Below are 16966 nucleotides of genomic sequence, written 5' to 3' on the forward strand. Positions count from 1 at the left end.
CCAGCACAAAAACAGAAATATAGATCAGTGGACCAGGATTGAAAGCCCAGAGATAAACCCATGCACATATGGTCACCTTATCTTTGGTAAAGGAAGCAAGAATATACAATGGAGAAAAGACAGCCTCTTCAGCAAGTGGTGCTGGGAAAACTGGACAGCTACATGTAAAAGAATGAAATTAGAACACTCCCTAACATCATACACAAAAATAAACTCAAAATGGATTAAAGAGCTAAATGTAAGGCCAGACACTATCAAACTCTTAGAGAAAAACATAGGCAGAACACTCTGTGACATAAATCACAGCAAGATCCTTTTTGACCCACCTTCTAGAGAAATGGAAATAAAAACAAGAATAAACAAATGGGACCTAATGAAACTTCAAAGCTTTTGCACAGCAAAGGAAACCATAAACAAGACCAAAAGACAATCCTCAGAATGGGAGAAAATATTTGCAAATGAAGCAACTGACAAAAGATTAATCTCCAAAATTTACAAGCAGCTCATGCAGCTCAATAACAAAAAAACAAACAACCCAATCCAAAAATGGGCAGAAGACCTAAATAGACATTTCTCCAAAGAAGATATACAGATTGCCGACAAACACATGAAAGAATGCACAACATCACTAATCATTAGAGAAAGGCAAATCAAAACTACAATGAGATATCATCTCACACCAGTCAGAATGTCCATCAACAAAAAATCTAGAAACAATAAATGCTGGAGAGGGTGTGGAGAAAAGGGAACACTCTTGCACTGTTAGTGGGAATGTAAATTGTTACAGCCACTATGGAGAACAGTATGGAGGTTCCTTAAAAAACTAAAAATAGAACTACCATATGACCGAGCAATGCCACTACTGGGCATATACCCTGAGAAAACCATAATTCAAAAAGAGTCATGTACCACAATGTTCATTGCAGCTCTATTTACAATAGCCCGGAGATGGAAACAATCTAAGTGTCCATCATTGGATGAATGGATAAAGAAGATGTGGCACATATATACAATGGAATATTACTCAGCCATAAAAAGAAAAGAAATTGAGTTATTTGTAGTGAGGTGGATGGACCTAGAGTCTGTCATACAGAGTGAAGTAAGTCAGAAAGAGAAAAATAAATACTGTACACTAACACATATGTATGGAATCTAAAAAACAAAACAAAACACAACAAAAATTAAAAACTGATCATGAAGAACCTAGGGGCAAGATGGGAATAAAGACGCAGACCTACTAGAGAATGGACTTGAGGACACGGGGAGGGGGAAGGGTAAGCTGGGACAAAGTGAGAGAGTGATATGGACATATATACACTACCAAATGTAAAATAGATAGCTAGTGGGAAGCAGCCACATAGCACAGGGATATGGGTGTCTTTCATACCAGTTTTATAGTCATCCTTGAGGGCAAACACTTAGCTGACAAGTTGGAGTAAGAAAAACATACAGCATACTTTCCTAATAACTAAACTGTCAGTGAAAATGATGTTCTAGTAAAGGCTAGGTACAGTTAGTATTTTGCCGTGGAAATTAGAAAACTGGGCAGTGTATTCATGTGAACACGTTCTTAAGAATGACTGTACTTTTACAATCATTGAGGACTAATAAACCCAGGTTTTTTTTTTTTTACCCAGAATATTTTTAAGCAAATTTAATGTGTTCAAAATCTGTTAATTGGTTGATTTCTTCTTTTATTTTAAAACAAGGAGCAAAGATACAATAAGCGAGTATGAGAAATACCTGCCTTTTTAGACATTGTGAAAAGTTAATGGCTCCTAAATGGAAAAAAAAAATTTTGGTCCTAAATGGCGGAGGGGAGGGGGAAAGATTATACAACATTCTGGCTCTGAAATCATCTTGGAACACGTCTGTTCTCTTTTTGTCTTTTGAATACTGTGAGTAGTCACGGGAGCCTCTAAACATATCCAGTGATCCAGGAAAGAGGATGCACTGTTAACATGTAAAAATAAAACACTTGCTCCCATCTGAGTGAATCTTTCCAGTAAGAGGATGTATTAATAAAATAACCCTGGGACTTCCTTGGTGGTCCAGTGGTTAAGACTTCACCTTCCAGTGCAGAGGGTGCAGGTTCGATTCCTGGTCGAGAAGATAAGATCCCACGTGCCTCACGGCCAAAAACCCAAAAAATATAAAACAGAAGCAGTATTGTAACAAATTCAATAAAGACTTTAAAAAAATGGTCCACATCAAAAGAATCTTTAAAATTAATTAATTAACCCCACCAGAAAATGTTACAGTGGAGAGAAACTAAAAGGCAACATTTAAACACAACCGGAAACATAATTTCCTTGCAGAAGAGGTGCAAATGACATTCATAAAAGTTTGGAAATGATGATTAATTTGTGCTAAATCATTAAAATGAAAATTTAAAGTTGGCCTAACCTAATTCATTCAATGAAGAAAAATTATTTTCTCCAGAAAAGTCTTACTTTTCTGTGTTTTCCACTTGTTCTATTTAAATTGATGGGAATCGAGGTTCAAAACATTTTGATAACCTCTCCATGTTTTGATAGTTTCCTAAATCATGATTTTCAACAGAATTTTTTAAAACTACATTTTCCAGCCTTTTTTGCAACTAGAGTTCAGAAAGCTAACTTGAGACATGGATTCACATGGGTTACATGAGAAAAGATAAGGCACAGGCATCATTTGCTGATGTGGGTGTCAACAGAGGAGGGAGGTTCTGAGGTCAGTGTGGGAGCAGCTCCTGGTTGTGGATGAAGCAGCATGACCTGGGGGTCAGTAGCCAGTTTTGAGATGTAGCTACAAGAATTCTTTCTGCCAATCCAACCTGGGGTCTGTTCTTCTCCTTTGGTTTTTCAATGGTCTGTGAACTTTCTAGTATCTTTGAAAACTTCCTTGCTTCTTCACTCAAGTAGAGTAGATTCTGTTATCTACACTTAAGAATTCTGATGATACACAATCAAAAATAAATTAAGCCCAGAAATTTCAGAAAATAGGTTCTTATTCACTCATGAAAAGGGTAATTTTACACGCTCAATTTCCAGTCTATGAGGTTTGCATCTGATATGTTCTGGGAAAATAGCTGATTGAGGAATGCAAGATTTTTATACTAAGGAAAAAGATGAGGGATTTTGCGGGGGGATTTTATTTTACAAGTTACCATCTGTAAAAGCCCATAATAAAGCAAATGTATGCTGCAGGAATACTTAGTTGTTAAAAGACCAGGGGAGGGGCTTCCCTGGTGGCGCAGTGGTTGAGAGTCCGCCTGCCGATGCAGGGGACACGGGTTCGTGCCCCGGTTCAGGAGGATCCCACATGCCGAGGAGTGGCTGGGCCCGTGAGCCATGGCCGCTGAGCCTGCGCGTCCGGAGCCTCTGCTCCGCAGCGGGAGAGGACACAGCGGTGAGAGGCCCGCGTACCGCAAAAAAAAAAAAAAAAAAAAAAGACCAGGGGAGTTATCCAAACATTATATAAAGTTTATACATACTTTAGTCAGTGATACTCCCCTTTTAAAAGAATAATACAATGAACAGATATAAACTAAACGTGCATATCTAGAGGTTCCCTGGTGGCACAGTGGTTAAGAATCTGCCTGCCAATGCAGGAGACATGGGTTCGAGCCCTGGTCCAGGAAGCTCCTACATGCCGCGGAGCAACTAAGCCCGTGCGCCACAACTATTGAAGCCCATGTGCCTAGAGCCCGTGCTCCACAAGAGAAGCCACCGCAATGAGAAGCCCGCGCACCGCAATGAAGAGTAGCCCCCGTTCGCCGCAACTAAGGAAAGCCCACATGCAGCAACGAAGACCTAACACAGCCAAAAATAAATAAATAAAATGTTAAAATGTTCATATCTACAACAGAATAGTCACATGGTATGTGCATAAAGTCTTCATAACATGTGCAAGCACTTTAACATTAACAACCTGGAATATGTTATTGGTAGAAACATGTAAATGGGATTTAAAGAGATGTATTGCTATTTAAGATGTATACAATGCACAATAATACCCCAAACAGTTTTATTTCAGGCTTTGTGACTTAAAAGAGTAATTAGCTCTAGTGAAGACTCTTATCAACTATGAGAGGAAAATTTAGAAACATAATTGCTTCTTTCAAATGTGTAACCCAAGTTATGAAAGCTTAAAACTACAAGGGCCTAGTCGAGATGCTGCATAAGTGTTATGGTTCCTATATGAAAACCTAAAATCTTACAAATCGATTTTAAAAGAATTATAAGCACCTCAAATGGCAAGTCACTTCCAAATGGAGCAGAATAAACACATTATTTTAACCTCTTGGAAGATGATGGGAAACACAATCAGGCTTCTGAGAACTCAGCTTTGAAACCTTTGAAAGTCAAAGGCAGATCACATAGACTGTTTGGAAGGGGATCAGAACTTGTTTATTTTAATTAGGTCTTTCAGGGTTCATGGAGTTAATCATTTCAAATGTTATTAAATTATTCCCCGCCCTCCGCCAGGGGAGAGGAGATACCGAGTGAGTTTGAGAAAGACTGAAGACTCCCCAGAAGAGGGCAGCATCACATAAGGGGCCAAAGGAGACAGCAGCTAGGACAGCACTGTGGCATTCAGGGTGGCTGACAGGGATGAGAAGAAAGACATCCAGAGAGCAGCTTCCCTGGAGTGTTAGAAATACAAATAGGAAAATTATCAGAGAGAGATTGGAGCAGTTCAAATAAACATTTCATTTAAGAAGTTTGTAGGGGGACTTCCCTGGTGGCACAGTGGTTAAGAATCTGCCTGCCAATGCAGGGGACACGGGTTCGAGCCCTGGTCCAGGAAGATCCCACATGCCGTGGAGCAGTTAAGCCCGTGCCACAACTACTGAGCCTGCGCTCTAGAGCCCGCAAGCCACAACTACTGAGCCCACATGCCACAACTACTGAAGCCTGTGCGCCTAGAGCCTGTGCTCCACAACAAGAGAAGCCACTGCAGTGAGAAGCCCACGCACCGCAAAGAAGAGTAGTCCCCGCTCGCCGCAACTAGAGAAAGTCTGCACATAGCAACGAAGACTCAATGCAGCCAAAAATAAACAAATTTATTTTTTAAAAAAAGTTTATAGGCGAATAGATGACAGACAAATGTGATCTCTGTGATGACTATTATTTGAAGTGAGAATCTGCAAATACTTTGTGATCTGTTCAATGCAAGGACACTTATGGGTAGGACAGGATGACATATTTGGAATGGGCATTGTTCTGGAAAATTCCAGACTTATGACCTCCTAGAATACAAGAGTGCAACTTGGGGCTTTAGTTCTTTGTTCAGGCCCGCAACTCCCCCTCAAGGGAGGAGCTCTGGGATGACAGATAGTGGAGAAATGCTTGGTCCTGGAAGAGAACAGATCCCTGGAGCTGATAGAAGATTCTGAGAGGAAAGAAATGAGGAAAAAGATGTTATTAGACAGAAAAGATAGGAGATGAGGACAGTAGGCTGAGCTGGAGTCGGGTAGAACAAAGAGGAGAGACAGAAGAGGGATGCCCATTTTGGCTGGGCAGACTGACAAGACTCACTGATTCAGGTATGGACCAAAGGATAGGATTATAAGTGATTTTTCTTTTTCTTTGCGCTTATCTGTGATTTCAATGTTCCTGCACTGAGGACTACCAAAATTAGGGGGGAAATCCAAATAATCCATGTTATCTTTGTAACCATATCAAGGACAGAAGACAGATACCTTCTGTCCTGGGTTGCCAGTCTAGTCCATCACCACTTGGATCTCCTTTTTCACTAATCAATATGGAATGAGTGCAGACATCATCTTGGTCAAACTCCTGAAATATCATAAAATAGAAACTCAGTTGTTCAATGTCGTACTTGGTTGGCAGAGTGAATGTTGATTTTTTTTATAGGCTAGAGTTTCACACTGTGGATTCCTTTTAAATCGGATAAAGCATTTAGGACTAAAAAAATGGGAAACTATTCGCCTCCAGAGCACCAGGCTCAGACAGACACGGACGTGATTAACTGCATAATCAAAAATGAAGATCAAAGCTGAAATCACTGAGACACAGAGAAATTCAATATTTTATACTTTATCATGTCCGTGTCCAGGCTGTTAAACTGCCCCAAATTCCATCTGGGTGGGTAACTGGAAAGAATCCTTTGGCCACAGTCCGTGAACAACCCCAAAGGAACATGATCTTTTCCATAATGCCTCCCTGGGGCATCATTTGTAAATGATGAGGGTAGAAATCCCTGCCCCATATGGAAGCTGCAGATATAACCTTAGACTGAAAGGAGGCAGCAAAGCTGATTAAAGTTTTCACTATGACAGCTTTTTGATCTAATCGTGGTATGCAACCTCTAAAGCTTTCGTTTTACCCTCTAGAAAATAATCATTATGCTGAAAAACATGGTTGAGAAACAGCTTGATTTATAAAAAGTACTCCTAACTCTCTAAAGAAGAAATGTTTTCTATTAGAATTCATTGTTGTTGATAGTTTCCTTCATCAGAAGTTGTTGCTGGTGATTTTGCCCTTTTTAATGTCTAGAACAGTGATAGATGCAAGTAGTAGTTAAGATATCCCGTCACAACCTGGATGTTACAAGTGGCTCTCTGGCGTCTGTGATCTGGTTGAACCGCCTACTTAAGGAGACTGTTGGATAAAAAGTCTTTGCCCTAAATGCAGATGCCTGTTGGACAAGCAGGTAGCCTTTATCACCAAACATCATCTGATATTTCATTCATTAATTCCCAAGAGAGCTTGGGAATCTTTTCTTTTTGCTTTGTTCATTTTAATTATCACAGAAAAAAATAAAAATAAAACCCTGCATTTATACTGCCATGAAAATATTTTAGGTGTTCAATTTTAATAACTTAGCAGTACATGATTTTTAAGATTTTTTTTTGATGTGGACCATTTTTAAAGTCTTTATTGAATTTTTTTCTATTTTTTTAATCTTTATTAGAGTATAATTGCTTTATAATGTGTTAATTTCTGCTGTGCACCAAAGTGAATAGGTTATATGTATACCTATTGAGCCTCCCTCCCACCCTCCCTATCCCACCCCTCTCAACTGCTCAGTTCATTCATTAGCTGGTCCTTTAAGAAAAGTTGGAAGACACAGAGTGTGGGCACACCTACCTACAAAACCCATAATGACGACTAGCATTTACACATAAAGTGCCAGACACTGTTGCACCTTTCACATATTAACTAATTTAATCCTCACAACAACTCTAGAGGTAGGAACTATTGTTCTCTTTTGTACGTGAGGTCCAGAGAAGTTAAGTAACTTACCCAAGGTCACATAGCTAGCCTATGGTAGAGCCAGGATTCACACCCAGACTCTGTAGTCTGGTTACAGAGGTCTTAACCACTCTGCTTTCTTGTTACCATAAAAAACTTGAAACAGAGTCTCAACAAGAACCAGAAAGAAAGGAATCAATAACAGTGAGCAAAATTAAAAGAAAGAATACTCAAACCTGATTTATAGGTTTTGCACAGGAAAAGATAAAATAAAAGATGTGTGATGCCTACAATCTCCTGACAAAAATTTCTTCCATAGAATAAACTGAAAAACCATAAGTATCACAAACAAAAAGGATGTAGGGAATAATGTCTACTTTGAAGGTTATCATGGAAATGAAGACAAAAGTAGAAACAGCTCAGAATTTTCTAATTTCTTTTAGAATATTAAATATGAATGACTTTAAGGAGTGCTTGGGTGCTACAAGGAGGAAAATTAAAATAATGACACTCAGTTGTGAGTGAAGGAGAGAAAATGTTAGAATAGCACATCCCAAACATAAATGGAGTTCATAAACCATTGACAGTGATGCAGGAGGTGACAACAGACTAGATAGAGGGCATAGCATTCTAATCTGTAAACAACAGAATGCCAACCACACAGAAAAGAGGCATAGAAATCATACGTAATTAAATTTAGAAAGACGATTCTCCTTAGATGAAAAGAGATTGGGAGAGGGTATAAAGAGCCTCTCAGGAGCAATCCTACAAGCAAGGCAGCTGCTTATATTTGTAAACTATAAAAACCTATTACAGACAACCCAAAAGAAAAGCAAGCTTTCATTCAAAGGAAAGAAGTGAAGAGTGACCTTGGGTTTTGCAATTTAAGCACTAGAGAAAGCACTGAGAAGAAGAGGCAAATTCAATAGTGAGAGTCTATTTCTCCTTCAGAAATGAGTTCAGTTATTTCAACCATAATAAGGAAAATATAGAGTGAAAGTTCAGAAAATGTTTTGCACGAAAAAATATACTAATATGAAAGGATTTTTAGTCTTTTTAAGAAAGAAAGTTCCTAACTATACCACAAAAAAAAAGAAAAGTAAATGAGTTTTTGTTTATCAATTTCTGATGCATGACACACATTTTAAAGATTGGTCTCTAGGTATTTTATTCCAATTACTATGTACTATTAGTAATCAAAAACAATACAACCTTCAATGTTGTGACAAAGCCTACTACACAGCAAGGTTTCTAAGCCTCGCTGCTACTGACATTTGGGGCTGGGTGATTCTTTGCTGTGGAAAGGCTGCCCTGCGCACTGTAGGATGTTAGCAGCATCCCTGACCTCTACCCACTGGATGCCAGCAGCGCTTCTGCCCTGGTTGTGACACCAAAAATGTCTCTAAGCCTTGCTAACTGCCTCCTGAGGGGCAAAATCACCCCCTTTTGACAACCACTGTACTAAAGCAACGTTGGTGAGAAGCAGGCTAACCTCTTTAGAAAAGTTACAAATGCACAATAGTAAAATATTCAAATAGTATTAAAAAGAAATGTTTCCATCCTACCTCATCCCATCCCCTGCCCCAGAGGAGTTGGGATTTAACCATTTCTGTATTTTAATTTTTAATTCGTTTTCATTGTTATCTAACTTATACATTTAAAAAAAGTCAAATAATGGTTAAAAACAAAAACTTATAACAAAAAAGGTCATCAGTTACCTTCCCCACTCTTTCCCCCAGAAGCAGCCAGTTCCAGCCTTTTAAGTGTTTCTTTTGGTATTTTCTTCCATATCTCTAGATAATGTACTTATCCTGCTGTCACTAAAGTGATATATTACCTACTGGCTTCTTATTATTGCAGTTGACAATTTAATATTCTTATACTTTGCCTCTATCTTCCCAGTAAATTCACCCTCTTTTTCTTGTTAAATCAATAGGCAAAGTTCAAATTATGATTGAGTATTGTACTATACTGTATGTATTGCACTGTAGTAGTGCAATCGTAGTGTAGTATGTTTATACTTTCCTGAATAACTTCCTGCACAAAACCCAAAACCCCTATTTTTATTTCATTCACAATTTAATTTAATATTTAATTCCTTTTCTTATATTTTTTAACTCAAATCTTCCAAACATCCTGTGGTCTTTTCACTTGGTTAAATATATCAGATAATATATCAGTTCCATCTTCTTCCTGGAAATTTCCATTATCCTGTTCTCCCTTACTCCTCCCATCCCCCAAGGATCAGAGCTCTTTGTTCTCTAGACTTCATACGTGGCTGAAGCCCTGGGACTTGCTTTCTGCTTTATACCAAGGATACCCTCCTCTCTTGTGTTAGGTTTCAGATCCCCTGAATCACGGATCCAATTTTCCCCTCCATTTTTGTCTTATTTCATTAATTTAACAGAGCACATAGTAGCTTCCTTAAAAGGTGTATGAAATGTAAAATGTTTGAGCATTTGTGTGTCTGAAAAATGTTTTTATTCAACCCTAATACTTGACTTATAGTTTGTCTGGATATAAAATTCGAGGTTGAAAACCATATTTTTTCTCAGATATTTGAAGGCATACCCCTTCCCTTTAATTTATTTTTAAGTATAGCATACATTCAGAAAAATGCACATATCATAAGTGTAGAGACTAGTGAATGTTTATAAACTGAACACACCCATGTAACCAGGACCCGGATCAAGTAAAAGACTTCTTAGATGTAAAAATCAAGACCAGTAAAGGAAAAAGTGGGTACACTGGTTTTCATCAAAATTAAAAACTTCTGTTTGATAAAGGAATTGTCAAAAAGGTGAAAAAGTGCTTCCCTGGTGGCGCAGTGGTTGAGAGTCTGCCTGCCGATGCAGGGGACACAGGTTCGTGCCCCGGTCCGGGAAGATCCCACATGCCGCGGAGCGGCTGGGCCCGTGAGCCATGGCCGCTGAGCCTGCGCGTCCGGAGCCTGTGCTCTGCAACGGGAGAGGCCACAACAGTGAGAGGCCCGCGTACCGCAAAAAAAAAAAAAAAAAAAAAAAAGGTGAAAAAACCTCCAAGTTTTTCTTATTGGCTAGCAGAAAATATCTGCGAGTCACACATCATTCAGAATATATAAAGAATACTCTAAACCCAACGATAAGAAAACAAACAATTCAATCAGAAAATGGACAAAATATTTGAACAATTTATGCTGATGGCAAATAAATTTTTTTTTTATTATTTTATTTTATTATTATTTTTTTTGCAGTACGCGGGCCTCTCACTGTTGTGGCCTCTCCCGTTGCGGAGCACAGGCTCCGGACGAGCAGGCTCAGAGGCCATGGCTCACGGGCCCAGCCGCTCTGCGGCATGTGGGATCTTCCCGGACTGGGGCATGAACCCGTGTCCCCCGCATCGGCAGGCGGACTCTCAACCACTGCGCCACCAGGGAAGCCCACAAATAAATTTTTTTATAATGTTCAACATTGGTAATTAGGGAAATGCAAATTAAAACCACAATGAGATAACACCATATACTTATTTTGGTTTAAATTTTTTAAAATGGTTAAAATAGAAAATACTGATAGTACCAAATGCTGGCAAGGGTGTAGAGAAACTGGACATCTCATTTATTGCTGGTGAGAATATAAAATGGTAGAGCCACTCTGGAAAATTGTTTGGCAGTTTTTAAAAAAACTAAACATACATTTACCAAATGACCCACTAATTGGACTCCTGGGCATGTATCCTAGAGAAATGAAAACATAAGTCACGCAAAAATTTATACATGAATGTTCATAGTAGCTTTATTTGTAATAGCCCCAAACTAGAGACAACCCAAATGTCTTTCAACAAGTGAATGGCTAAAAAACTGTGAAACAAAATATAATTGTAATAGAATACTACCTAGCAATAGAAAAACTATTGGTACACACAACAGATTGGCTCGATCTCAAGAGCATTACGCTGAGTTGAAAAAGCAATCTTAAAAGTTCACATGTATGATAATTTCATTTATATGACCTTTGTGAAATTACAAAATTATACAGTTGGAGAATAGATCAGTGGTTGCCAGGAGTTAGCAGGGAGGGTGTGGCAGTAAAGAGAGGAGTAAGAGCGCGTTCCTTTGTGGAGACAGACCAGTTTTGTATCTTGATCATGATAATACAGGGGATAAAATGCCATAGAACTGTACACACAGGCACACGAAAACAGAAGAAGAAAAAGGAATGCATTCAAAGACTAGTGAAATCCAAGTAAGGTCTGTAGTCTAGTTCCTTGTATTGTGTCAATATCAGTTTCCTAGTTTTGACAATCATCTATAGTTATGATGATAATTCCAATTGGTGGTAGCTTGTGAAGGTTAGACAGCACCTCTCTGTACTATTTTTACAAGTTCTTGTGAATCTATACTTATTTCAAACTAATTTTTTTTTTTTCTGGTACGCGGGCCTCTCACTGTTGTGGCCTCTCGTGTTGCGGAGCACAGCCTCCAGACGCGCAGGCTCAGTGGCCATGGCTCACGGGCCCAGCCTCTCTGCGCACGCGCGGCACGTGGAATCTTGCCGGACCGGGGCACGAATCCGTGTCCACTACATCAGCAGGTGGACTCTCAACCACTCTCAACGAACTCTCAAAATTAGTAAAAAAACCACTAATTTTTTACTCAAATTTTTGTTTTTTGTCTTCTTGTTATTTGGGGATGGTTTTTGGAAGGAGAAAGGGACTGAAAGATCTTACTCCACCATCTCCAAAACTCTTCGTATTGTTTATACATATTATAGTACATACCTCATTACCTTTTAGAAATAGACAATTGTGTGGTCATATTCTTTATTACCAATAAAATATAGGGTAGGAATTTCTCTTTTTTTGGTTGGGATCAAATCCAGGTCCCCACAGTGAAAGCACCAAATCCTAACCACTGGACGGCCAGGGAATTCCCATAGAGTAGTAATATTTTTAACAGTTTGGGCTATGTTAATTTTTATAAAAATTCAAAAGGTACACATGAGTATACCTTTTAAAGTTTTTCTCCAATTCTGTTCCTTTAGGTAACCACTTTACCAGTTTACTGTACCTCTTGGGAATCATTCCATAATTTTCCATGGGCACGATGTTTGTTACCACTACTGCTACTATACTTTATGGAGTCATTCATCATGGGCAGGGGGTGATGACCAGGGCCAAGAGGAGGTACCTCCTTTGTCGTACCCTGTGATGGATTTGACATGATCAGAATAATGATTTTCTCCTTTTCCACATTAACATACATAAAGACAAGCTACATTTTACTATTTAGTATGGATTCAACTGCAGTAATATTCTGTGGTATTCCATACACACAAACACACACACACACACACACACACACACACACACACACACACACACACGGTGCATGAGACTCAGAGTTGACTAACTCATTACTGCCCTGAGATTAAACTCATGATAGACTGTCATTAATTGTACTTTAAGTTTCTTTATAATCACATTTAAATCTATAATTGTAATATATGATTGTTATAAATATTCAAGCAACACAAATGAAGTAGATGTAAATACAGTTAAGTGTAGATGGAGTAGCTTATCCATTTTTCTTTTACTTTGTTTTTTTAAAGAGAGTTTCTTACCTCCCTGCTGCTGATGCTCTGCAAGATTATATTTTGGTTTTTAGTGACTGTCATCATATCAGTTGGAGAAGAGTTTGTATCATGACAAATGTCAAGCAATGATTCAGCATGTCTTTCTGCCAAAAGAAACATAATAATGTGTTTTGATGAGATGCATCTCCAGCAGTTTCACAGCAAGATCTAGCTCTAGGTTCTAAAATCAGTTCCATTTTGTCTAAGATTTTCTTGAAATAGTGGACTGGGATCCTGATGAAGCTTCAGGGCCATAATTTTCACAACAAGAGTCCACCTAGAGGGGTGGGATAGGGAGGGTGGGAAGGAGGGGACGCAAGAGGGAAGAGATATGGGAACATATGTATATGTATAACTGATTCACTTTGTTATAAAGCAGAAACTAACACACCATTGTAAAGCAATTATACTCCAATAAAGATGTTAAAAAAAAAAAGAAAAATAAGGAAAGAGAAATTATTATCATACAGACAGGAAGGTGATGGATGGTAAGGTAAAAACATACAAAAATGTTTGTCATTAATATTAAGTGGAAATATAGAAGATAACATAGAAAATAGATTAAAGATAAAAATATGTGAAAAATATGCATGTAAATGGACAAAAATCAAAAGAAAACATGGAAAAATGTTTATGTGTTATTAAGATTATGACAATTATTAAACATTTAAAATTTATTTTAATGTAATAACAAAAAAAGGAAGGAAATAAAAATTGTCCTTAATTTAAAAAAAAAAAAGTCCACAGAATGAACGGGGTTTTGTCTGTTTATTTTTAAAAGGGGGCCAAAGTTTCGAGCACACTTCCTGTCCAGCACTTGAAGCCACATTAAACTGATAGAGTTCTAAACACCAAACAGTGAATTTCCAGTTAGTTCTTGGGGGACATTGCTCTCATATTCATCCCTCTCCTGCTATCCTGACTTCTTCAAATAAGCACAGGCTTGTCCATGAAAACTTCCTCTTGCAATCGTTCTTCCATTTATCCTAATAACTGAAACAAATTTGAACGAGTGATCTATAATCATATCCTCCATTTCTTCACCATATCCTCTTTCTTTACTCTTTGCAACCTGTCTTCTGCCTCTATCCTGCCATTGAAACTCTCACTTCCTCATCACATCTGCTTTGTAACCTCTTTTCCAATTTGACGTTGTTTCCCACTCCTTCCTTCTTGTAACTCTCTCCCAATTCTCCTCCTTTTCTCATTCCCCTGAGTCTCTATGTGCACAGCTCTCTCTAACTGTGGGCGCACCTCCTCTGTTCAGCCCCTGCAATTTTCTTACCATCATCAGTACTTTAGTGATCTTACCTACTCTCAGGTCCTCACAATCTCCTTGTAGAGAACTCCCAAAAGAACATATCAACCCATCCATTCCCACAAGCCCTGTCCTACAGAAAATTGCTACTTTGAACATCCTAAGTTTCCATCAAATGTAGTGTTTTACAACTCATTACCTTCAACATCCTCACAAAACCAAAGTGTTCTCCTATCTTGTTGATTGTATTTCTATCTCCCCACTTCCTACGGCTGAAACTTTGGAATCATGTTTAACTCAACTCCCTCAACCCTCGTCTCTGTGTCTCCTCTATCAATGTTACAGTACTAAATTCTGTGAATTCTTTCACAATCTCTTAGACTCACCATACCCAGCACTTCTCAGGACCACTACACACCATGACCAAGACTCTTCTCCTGGTTCTTATAACCGCACACAGGTACTTCTGTAGTTTCTTAAGAGAGCTTCCCTGGTATGAGTCTCTTCCTTCAAATTCATCCAACACAACGACAGGTTAAGTTTCCTAAAACATGGCTTTCATCATTACCTGGCTTAAAATTCTTTAGTGACTCTATTTTATTGGGAAAAAAAAATGTCCTTCAGGCTGACATTTAATGAGTCCTCAATGGACCCAGTTTCTTACTTTTTTTTTCCTAATAAATTTATTTATTTTATTTATTTATTTTTGGCTGCTGTGGGTCTTCATTGCTGCGTGCAGGCTTTCTCTAGTTGCGGTGAGCGGGGGCTACTCTTCTCTTCATTATGGTCCGCAGACTTCTCATTGCGGTGGCTTCTCTTGTTGCGGAGCACAGGCTCTAGGCATGCAGACTTCTGTAGTTGCGGCTTGTGGGCTATAGAGCACAGGCTCAGTAGTTGTGGCGCACGGGCTTAGTTGCTCTGTGACTTGTGGGATCTTCCTGGACCAGGGCTCGAACCCGTGTCCCCTGCATTGGCAGGCGGATTCTTAACCACTGTGCCACCGGGGAAGTCCCTGGACCCAGTTTCTTTATGTATCTAATCTTCTGTATTCCTTTTTCCTGACATGAACTGTTGGTTCTAGTCTCCCATTTGCTCCTGGGATAAGCCATGCTCACTTACAGCATGATGCCTCTGCTCCACAAAATCAAATCTCATCATTTTTTAAGGACCAGATTGAGTCTCACCTCTTCCATGAAACCTCCCTGGGGATAACCTTGTTCCCTGCCAAGAAGCTTCCAAAAAAAGCCAATCAAACAATAAAGTCAAGCAGCTTTCACAGTCACATGTGGTTCAGTGGCATTTTTTCTATTACACTTTTCTCTGTGGCTGGTTTTTTTGTCCTGCTCAGACTCTTTCTCCCTGCCTATATCACACCTTCTCTCTTCTTCTCTTCCTTCCTATCTTATCCAGCATATGAGAACCACTGTAAGTCCTTCTTCCCCTTTCAAGTTTACAACAAGCTCTTTCTCCTCTGACTTACATGATGTGTCCCTAACTGTACTGAACACTTTCAGAAGTTTGGACCATGTCTTAGACTTCTTCGTCTGCCTCAGAGTATCTAGTTTTGGGTCTTGTACAAAGTCCCTGCTCAATAAATAGTTGTTCACTTGATTTCTTTTTTAAAAATTTTATTGAAGTATCATTGATTTACAATGTTGTGTTAATTTCTACTGTACAGCAACGTGATTCATTTATACATATATACACATTTAGTTTGATTTCTTTAAGTGGATCCATCAAGTCCATGTAGAAAAAGAAAGATTTCTAATAGGGCTTTTGTAGTTAGAGAATTTTGAAAGTAGAATAGAAATATTTATCTGGTTTTGGCATAGAATTCATTAGAATGTCCAATAACTGCTGTTTCCTGAAACTTCCTATTTGTGACACATAATGTATTGCTGATTTTCCACTAAAATCACAGAGTTTAGGATTTCTAGGAAGAATAGAATCAATATCAAAGATTATTTAGTTCAATCTATTGAAAAAGAAAACCATTGACATCAAATAAATAAAAGTAATTTTATATAGTTTGGGGATAAAAATAATGACTTCAAAATGTATGAGAGAGAGTGACAAATTTTCAAGATTTTTTTTTAAAATAAATTTATTTTATTTTATTTATTTTTGGCTGCATTGGGTCTTTGTTGCTGCACATGGGCTTACTCTAGTTCCAGGGAGCAGGGGCCACTCTTCATTGCGGTGCCCGGGCCCCTCATTGCAGTGGCTTCAGCTGTTGCAGAGCACAGGCTCTAGGCGTGTGGGTCTCAGTAGTTGTAGCTCTCGGGCTCCAGAGCACAGGCTCAGCAGCTGTGGCGCACGGGCCCAGTTGCTCTGCAGCACGTGGGATCCTCCCGGACCAGGGCTTGAACCCATGTCCCCTGCACTGGCAGGCAGACTCCCAACCACTGTGCCACCAGGGAAGCCGAAATTTTCAAGATTTTTAAATGAGAAGAATATGCTGTATATCTTATGCCTCTCCCATTCTAAGAACCTTCTAAGGCAGAAAATTTCCAACTTTGGACAAGAAGTTTCATAATTCTTTAATAATGCCTAAATCAGGTAAAGATAAAAAATTTTTTTAAAAAATTTTTATTTATTTAAATATTTTTGGCTTTGTTGGGTCTTCATTTCTGTGCGAGGGCTTTCTCTAGTTGTGGCAAGCAGGGCCACTCCTCATCACGGTGCACAGGCCTCTCACTATCATGGCCTCTCTTGTTGCAGAGCACAGGCTCCAGAGGCGGAGGCTCAGTAGTTGTGGCTCACGGGCTGAGTTGCTCCGCGGCATGTGGGATCTTCCCAGACCAGGGCTCAAACCCGTGTCCCCTGCATTGGCAGGCAGATTCTCAACCCCAGCACCACCAGGGAAGCCCTAAAAAGCATCTTGATTAACTGTTGTC

General features: G+C 39.0%; 1 protein-coding gene across 1 annotated transcript in view; it reads right to left on the minus strand.

The window, feature by feature from the left end:
* The window catches only part of MAP3K19 (mitogen-activated protein kinase kinase kinase 19), a 36817-nt gene extending 20909 nt beyond the window's left edge, over positions 1-15908 (minus strand). The window contains 3 exon segments of the mRNA XM_012531500.2: positions 5687-5783; positions 12800-12918; positions 15890-15908. Coding sequence (XP_012386954.2) covers positions 5687-5783; positions 12800-12918; positions 15890-15908 — 235 coding nt within the window.
* Positions 15909-16966: the final 1058 nt, after the last annotated feature.

Source organism: Orcinus orca, chromosome 7 (assembly GCF_937001465.1).
Source record: "Orcinus orca chromosome 7, mOrcOrc1.1, whole genome shotgun sequence".
Taxonomy (NCBI): domain Eukaryota; kingdom Metazoa; phylum Chordata; class Mammalia; order Artiodactyla; family Delphinidae; genus Orcinus; species Orcinus orca.